Here is an 8,356-nt window from a genome sequence, read left to right as displayed (position 1 = left end):
GGGGGGGGGGCGCGAGGGGGCGCGAGGGGGGGGCGCGAGGGGGCGCGCGCGACGGGGGCGCGAGGGGGGGCGCGCGAGGGGGGCGCGCGACGTCGTAAGGGAGGGCGGAACGTGGCCAAGCCCTGCCCGTCGCCCACCACCTGACGGCCCTGGCAGAACCCCCCAACTTATTTCAATGCAGACTCCACATCTGATTCCAGTTCACAGAAGTACAGGGCGAGGACTGAGGCAGCAGGTGGACAAACCCAGACCTCGGGCCACTCTGCAAGATGGGCCGGCCCAGCGTCTCAGCACATCAGGGTCGTGAGCACAGTAAGACTGCAGGGACAGGACCTCCGAGCGACCGTGCTGCTGGTGGTCTCGGTGTAGACAGTCGGCTGTAAGTCGCTGTCAGGACAGTGGGCAGACAGGCACGCGGGCTGGGGTGAGACGGTCCCGACGGCTGCTGTGTACGCTGCCAGGTAGGATGACAGACAGCCTGTCCTCACCGCCACGTTGATGGGGGAAGGGGAGATGCCAGAGCCTGTTTTAAATACTTCAGTGTAAAAGGAAGTGAGGGCCACCCCTCTTTTCCTGCCCCCACTCCTCTCCCCAGAGGAAACAGCTGTTGACATTTTCTTGCGATTCCACCCAGAAAACATAAACACGTGCTCTTTCCTGGCACTCACCCACGGGCCGTCTACTCGCCCGTGCATGGGCCCCACCCAGGCTGCTGTTTCGGCACCGGGGGAGGAGACGTCTGCAAGCACGAGCAGGGGCCCAGATCCAGGCCCCGCGGCTGCTCAATCCTCCACACCGAGGCTTCCTCACCTGCAGGACGGAAATAGAGTCCCTGCCGCCTCGGGCTGTCATGAGGATCAGACCAGTTCCTGTGGGAGTGCCTGGCACGTGACAGGTGTACCACACCTGGCGCCTCGCTGGACCCTCAGTCCAGACGGGGTCCTGCCCCCCAACCCCCCGAAGGCCAGGGCTGAGGCCCGGAAGTGAGGTGGCTCGCCAAGGTGCCCCAGCCACGAGGGACGAAGGCTGACCTAAGGCCTTGTTCTGCATCATCAGTCCCTCCCAGAGGAGGGAACCTGGGCCCAGAGAGGTCACAGGGCCACTCACAGCATGAGAACTCAGAGCCAGTCTCAGAGCCCACGCCATGCCCTCCCAGAGCCCTGAGGTGCTCTGTGCGCTCGGTCCTTGACACTCGCACACGCCACGCCTGGCGCTTCTCCAGGCCTGAGGCCAGTCCCTGCTCTCCTGGAGCTTGTTTGTGTCCCAGTGAGGTGGGACAAGACACACACACACACACACACAGAGGGCAGTTGGGCCGGGGTGGGGAGAGCCTGCCCTGTGCTCAGGTCTGACAGAGACACTGCAGAGGGGCCTGGGCGGCAGCAAGGACACCAGGCAGAGAGCAGGTGGGAGCTTCGCCTGGGTGCAGGGGGAGAGGCTGGCATAGGCAGAGCGCCCAGAGGGCCATGACGGAAGGGTCCTGGCAGTGCCGGGGGCTCTCAGAGGGCCTTCAGGAGGGTGCAAGCCGAGCAGCGATGCCACCTGACCGGTCCAGGGAGGATGGTGGGAGCTGGGCCAGGGTGGCGGCTGTGAAGGAGGTGAGACGCGGCTGGTTTCTGGATGGGTTTAACTGAGATTCTATTACACCTGGCAACGTTCCTGGACCATCCGTCCCGAGGTCACGAGAGAACATCTGCGGCGCGGCCCGGCCTGGCCTGGATGACGCCGACCCCCGGCAGCCCAACCTCACCCTCCCACCGCAAGTGGCCTGTGCTGCCGCCCAAGCGGAGACTCAGCCCACAGAGAGCCTTCCCCTGACCGGGGGCTGGGGCACAGCTGGGCCCCAAGGCTGTGAAGTCCTGACCCCCGGGTTCGGAATGAGAGCTTATTTGGAAACAGGGCTGTTGCAGATTCATTTGTTAATGGTTAAGCTGAAATCACACTAGAGCCGGTGGGCCCGACATCCAACGTGACAGGTGTCCTTACAAGCAGAGAAGAGACGCAGGGGCGGACACAGGGGACGGCAGCAGCGTAGGCCACGGGACACCAAGGAGGGCCACCACCAGCAGAAGCAGGGAAGCCGCAAGGCAGGATGCTCCCCTGAGGGTTTCAGAGGGAACAGCCCTGCGGACACCCTGATTTGGGGTTTCCGGCCCCCAAAGCTGACACGACCCACCTCTGGCGCTGAAGCCCCGGTGGGCGGCTCCCAGGTCAGGGCCTCTCCCAGCGTCAGGTCTCAGGCCCCGCCTCCCTGCACACAGGCCTCCACTCCCCAGGGCGGCTCACCAGCCCCTCCCCCGCACCTGGCACCTGCTCCGCTGGCCGCAGAGGGCCCTAGAGTCCTCCAGTTCTTTCCTCCTTCAGACCACACTCACACTCCCGCCCCCCCCCCGCCCCTCCCTCAGGGAGGAAAGAGAGCCTGGGTCTCCCTGTTCGCGTGGGCCCCAGCTTGCCCTCCCCAGCAGGACGCTCTGTGGGCAGGGGTTCCTCTTGGACACCTAGAGCAGGGCAGGTGCTCCGCAGCCCGCAGAATGGGGACCTATGCCTTCTACACCCCAGACCCGCCTGTGGCCAGGAACTTCCCCACCCTGGCTTGTTCCAGGCACAGAGCAGGAGCTCAGGCCCCTGTGTGTTCATTTTCTAGTTTAGTTTCCAGCGAGCACAAAGCTGTGACTCCCAAGGGCACAGCTCACACACGCATCACCACCACCCTGAGACACGGGTGCTGCCACCGTAGCCCACGGACGCGGAAGCCAAAGCCCAGGGAGGAAGGAGCCAGCGCGGGAGACAGACAGTGGGGACGGACGGGGCGGGCGCAGCAGAGACAAAAGGCTGCCCTGTCATCTGCTGGCAGGACTTAAGGCCCATCCTCTGCCTAAGAGAAAAGAGGGAGTCTGTGCTGCTCTCTCTGGGCTGCAGGTGAAACCCTCTCCATTATGAGATCACCAGCTGGCGAGGTGGGGAAGGGAGCGCTTGTCCAAAACAGGAAGGGATTGTTTCTCCTCACTCGTTTCCCGGGGATCCCCATGGTTCCTGGTGCTCTGTCTACACCCATGGGAAAGTCGACCTTCACGGGGAGCATTGGGGCGAGGGCTGCACCCACAACTCCCCAGGCAGGCGCTCGGGAGGGAGGGCTTGGAACACCACAACTTCCACGAAGACGTAATTTCTCTCTTTCTTAATTCAATCACAAACTTAGGGTAAATGCCTACATCAGTTTCCTAGGGTAATACTTACAGACAGGAAACTCACTTTTAAAATGAGTGTTTTACTCTTGCACTGCTGGTGGGAATGTGAATTGGTTCAGCCACTATGGAGAACAGTACGGAGGTTCCTTAAAAAACTACAAATAGAACTACCATATGACCCAGCAATCCCACTGCTGGGCATATACCCTGAGAAAACCATAATTCAAAAAGAGTCACGTACCACAATGTTCACTGCAGCTCTATTTACAACAGCCAGGACATGGAAGCAACCTAAGTATCCGCTGACAGATGAATGGATAAAGAAGATGTGGCACATATATACAATGGAATATTACTCAGCCATGAAAAGAAACGAAATTGAGCTATTTGTAATGAGGTGGATGGACCTAGAGTCTGTCATACAGAGTGAAGTCAGTCAGAAAGAGCTGCCTGTGTGACAAGATTACGGAGTGTGTCCGTCTTCTTTTTGCATTTTCTACACCATCGGGAATGGACAGGCATTATCTCTATCATGAAGGATCTAGCAGAGTTCTTATTTGCCGCCCAAGCTGCGCTTACCAGTTAGACCTGGAGACGTGGGCCACAGGGGCACTGGCCCAACAGGCTGGTCACCACACCGCCAGCTGGACCACGCTCCCCACCAGCAGGCCACGGGAGGAGGCTCATCCCGCTGCAACACCCATTTTGAGCCGCTGAAAGTCGGCAAGTTGCCTGCTGACCGTGACTCTCTGAAACGGTGTGGCCGCCAGTGGTCAGCAGAAGCGATGGGAGGAAGGGCCCGCAGTGACCAGGCCCGGAGCCTCCTGGGAACTTCGGCGCCACGCTGCCCGCGCCCCCCGCGAGGCTCCGACCTGTCAGATGTGTGCCAGGGCTCTGGGACACCTCGGGAGATTTAAAAGCTCCCGGGCAGTCAGCTGGAGCCAGTGGCTTAGGGAACAGAGAAAGGGCAGCTGGCAAAATTGGGAACCGCATTTTATTACCAAACAAAATCTAACAGCTAGGAATCACACTGTTCTAAACTCAAAGTCTCAAGATACGGTACAACATTTCCACATTTCTGGAAAAGCCCACAAAGTGTATTTGCAAAAGGCTAACAGAGGCAGACACCAATGGAGATGAGCACGTCACATCAAAACACCACCAAGAAAAAGAAAATTCAGGTCGATTTAGCATTGGTTCGTTCACTGCTTACTGAGCACCTCATGGGTCAGGCACTCGGCCCTGAGCACAGGCTCCTGCTCTGTCAGTGCAAGGAGACAAAAGATAAAAGAGAAACGTACTCTGAAGACAGACACAGAATATGCGATATACAGAGATTATCCATAAATTATGGGGTCTACTTTCCAACACGAAGAAAAATTATTCTTAGACCTTCCCTCTTATTTTTATTTATGCTATAATTTTAAATGCCCCCTTCCTCCAAGCTGGCCATTGGAATCTGGCCACCACGCAGCCATGCATCCGACATGGTCTTGCTGTGTAACTCTTACTGAACCTGACTCAACCCTCCATTTGCTTTTTTCACATCCACTACTGACAGTCTATGAAACGACACTTTGTGTACCTACATTTTTACGCAGGACGCTTTAAAGACAAAGGGACAGGTGTAGCTATTGCAGCCACACCTTCCACCTTCCCTGGCACACGGCAACATCAATAGCCTAACTGACAACCCCCATCAGCAGCTTTGACAGCTGTTTCAACCTCACTCTCTCTGACAATCAGAGGGCCCCGTGGAGTAACCAGCGTTACACGAGGTGGACCACACAACTGCAAAACTGCCAGGGCTCTGGGTTCAGATCCTGGCCTCACTGCTACGACCGAGTGGATCTGGGGGAGTGAGTCCATCTCAGTACCCTTGCCAATGACCCCCGCCCCGCCGCCTCCTATAGGAAGTGAAAGGGGACCGTCAGCCTCTGGCTGCTGCAGGCACTGCAGCTCTGAGCAGTCCAGCCACGCGGAGGCCTCGCCACGGCATATTCAGACCCTGCTGGGGGCCCAAGCCCAAGAGGCAAGAACGAACACCTTTGACATTTGCCGCCTGGACAGACGTGTCACTAAAACTGCCACCTCCGAGGGTCTGCTGGCGCTACCAAGCAGCCTCCTCTTGATTCGATTTCCCACGTGAAGACGTGACAGCCAGCGCCGGCCTCTGCCGGACACTCGCTGTCACCGAAGATCTGGGCTCCCGCGACGTGCAGAACACACCGGCTCCGGCGAGACGGGCTTCCGAGTGAGTCCCGTCTCCCGCCAAATTCCTCACCCAACCCCTCTGGGAGCAATCAGCCGACATGGGGCCCAAAGCCGGGTGGAAGGCCCTGGAGGTCTGGGCACACTCCCCGCCAGATGGCTGGCCCTGCCTTCCCGATACCGGGGCCACTGGCTGGCAGCCACCACCTCTCAGCCTTGGGCGCACCCACCCCGTTCCTTTAAAGTGTGCCCAGGCATCCTCAGCCCCATCAGGTCCAGCACCGTCCTCTCCCACCTGGGGAAAGGCAGGGGTCTCCCACCAGCCTCCCTGGCCCCCCACACAGCCAGAGGGTCCTCGTGAACCTTCTCACCCTTCAGCAGGGTCCAATCCCTCCTCGGTTCCAAACACTCCCCTGCTCCCAGCTAACTGAGTAAAAGGCAAAGGGCTTTCGATGACCCGGAGGCCCTCCACCCATCTACCAATGTGTGGCTGCTCCCCGTCCCTCAGGCCCAGCCTTGCCACTGCTCCAGCCCTCCGCCCTCCACCTGCCTGGGATGCCCTTCCAGACCTTGCACGGCCCAGCCCTCCTCCCTCAGTCCAGGCTTGTTCTGGGCCTTCCCAGCACCCGGACCACCCTCCCCACTCCTCACACGCTGGGCTGTGTTGGGTTTGGGGTTTCCAGAGCATTCATGGTGCAGCGTGCAGTATAACGCCGACCATTTACTGTCTCTCTCCCCGTTAGTGGGATGGGGGCACATGACAGAGGCACACAGTGGGAGCTCAAAACGCCCTTTGCTGAGGGAATGAGGGGCTGTGGGTGCCCCAAGGCCGGCAGCAGCATGGTTAATCCGGCTGTCTGTGCGTCCAGGGCTCTGGGTTGGACCCTACAGGGACCCCTGGGACGGACGGGCGCTCTCCGCGAGCCGGGATCAGGGCGTCGTTTCTAAGAGGGGGGTGGGTAAGCAGGGGGAGGCTAAGAGCAAAGAAAGCAATCTGAAAGCGGGCAGTGAACTGCAGCCATGCGCTGCAGGGGAAGGAAAGAACTCTACAGCTGTGTGCGGGAGACCCGGAGAGGATCCGATGGGCACAGCTCACGACAGGCAGCCCTCCTCAAACACGATCACGGTGGCAGAGCAGCAGCCGAGGCCAGGAGTCGGCACCACGGCCACCAGGCCTCCCCTGTGGGGCCTGGGGTCCGACTTGGGCCCCTCACGAAAGAGTGCCCTGAATCACAGCCCGCATTTCACGAGACCAGTTTCCGACAGCCAGGTCAGTGGGACTCTCCCTGCTGGATTCCAAGCCAGTGTGTTCAAAGCAGAGCCACCGTGTGCCCACGTCAAGCCCCCACCTTATGTGTGGCACTCAGGTGAGGGCTCAGCAAGGAGTCACTGGACAGCCCCGGCAGCCCCGCAACGGGGAGGGTGTGAGATACGGAGAGGAAAGCAGTCAAAAGGGTGACACCACGGTAGCACGCGTTTGCCTAAAACTCATTCAGGGTTTGAGAAACTGACTAAAAACAAAGTCGCTCACCCATTTTACCCTTAATTTCTCAAGAGCTGAAGGAAAAGAGAACTCCGTGTGGGCTGCGGGCCAAGCAACTTGCCGACGTGCATATGCGAGGGTGCCGAGTGGGGGGACCCACGGGCCCAGGTGCGGGGCGGCCCAGGGCCTGGGCTTCACGTGCAAGCGTCCCAGGAGAGCCGGGGGCCAGGGGGACACAAACAGACCCCCCCCCGCAAGTTACTCAACGGGTAGGCCCCGGGGGCACTGGGAACCTGCGGGCGCATCAGCGGGCCTTCCGGGGAGCCTCTGAAACACGCCTGCCCGTCTCCCAACAGTGCAAAGCCGGTCCTCCCTGCGGAGTCCAGTCCAGGCCGAGAGGGGGCGCACAGGCGCGAAGGAAACATCCCAGAGCTCAACAGGGCGATCGATCACACGGGCACCTGGGGGCGGGGGGTGATGTGTGTGAGGCACGATGAGCGGAGACCGTTTCCAGGTCGTCGGGAAGCGGCAGAGAGGCGCTTCGCTGGCGTCCCTTCCGGTAAGAGCAGAAGAGGAGACTTTCTTCTCTGAGGCGGGGCCCCTGGGGACTGAAGGCAGATCAGACCGAGAGCATTTCCTTGTGGGCAACACTGAGAACTGTTTTCAGTTTAACCTGCAGCAGCTGTAGACTGTCCAGGATACACCATTAATCAATCCAAAGAGAAAGAAGCCTCATTTTCGTTACCCACTGAGTTAGGGACCTTCAAACACCATGACCTAGAATCGCAGCACAGCTAACTCTGTTCCCCACGGTCATGGGGATCTCAGGAAGGACGGCAGTTCACCGAGAAGCAAAAACCATCCCATTTTGTCCTCCACCCAGCACGTGTTCCTGCACTGCAGGGATGGCTCCCGGCCACCAGCGCCGAGGCCCGGGTGTGCCTGGCGGGGCGAGGCTGGAACCACACACTGCGGCCAGGCGGCCCGGTCTTTCCCACGCCCGGGTCTGCGGCCAGCATGACCCCCTCCAATTCCTCAGGGAATGGGACGCAGGGAGAGCCCAGCGGTCCCCCAGGCCTTAGGTGAAGAGCAGCCCCCCGCAAGGCCCTGGCAGGACTCCGGGCGAGGGGCAAGGGAGTGTGGGGCCGGGCTCTGGGGAGAGGGGAGGACACAGGGCCTCGAGAGGCAGGGAGAGCACTGGCTGCACTGAGCGACGGCGAGCGCACACAGCCGCAGGCCAGGCCACGGGCCCAAGTGAGGCAGGGCTGGGCCCCAGCTCCAGCGCAGCAGGAGGGCAGCCCCGGGACGGGTGGGCAGGGCAGGAAGGGCGGGCGCTGGCTCAGCAGCAGTGGCTCCTTGCTCTGACCCTGTGGGGCCTCTGTGCGGTGCTGGGGACACAGCAAGGCCTCCGGTGCTGTGGGGCACGGACACACACACACACACACACACACACACACACACACACACACACACA

General features: G+C 60.3%; 1 protein-coding gene across 4 annotated transcripts in view; it reads right to left on the bottom strand.

Annotated features, from left to right (window-relative positions):
- The window catches only part of EPN2 (epsin 2), a 37,114-nt gene that overhangs the window by 26,318 nt on the left and 2,440 nt on the right, over positions 1-8,356 (bottom strand). Inside the window, exon 2 of one of the 4 annotated variants that reach the window (XM_007448410.1) lies at positions 8,117-8,296. The exons of 2 other annotated variants lie outside the window; for them this stretch is intronic. In XM_007448410.1, the coding sequence (XP_007448472.1) occupies positions 8,117-8,296 (180 nt within the window). The remainder of the gene's footprint in view (positions 1-8,116; positions 8,297-8,356) is intronic. One more of the 4 variants, XM_007448407.1, reaches the window with a different exon arrangement.

The sequence above is a fragment of the Lipotes vexillifer genome, unplaced genomic scaffold (genome assembly GCF_000442215.2).
Source record: "Lipotes vexillifer unplaced genomic scaffold, Lipotes_vexillifer_v1.1 scaffold533, whole genome shotgun sequence".
NCBI classification, from domain to species: domain Eukaryota; kingdom Metazoa; phylum Chordata; class Mammalia; order Artiodactyla; family Lipotidae; genus Lipotes; species Lipotes vexillifer.
This window is presented reverse-complemented; position numbering and strand designations above follow the sequence as displayed.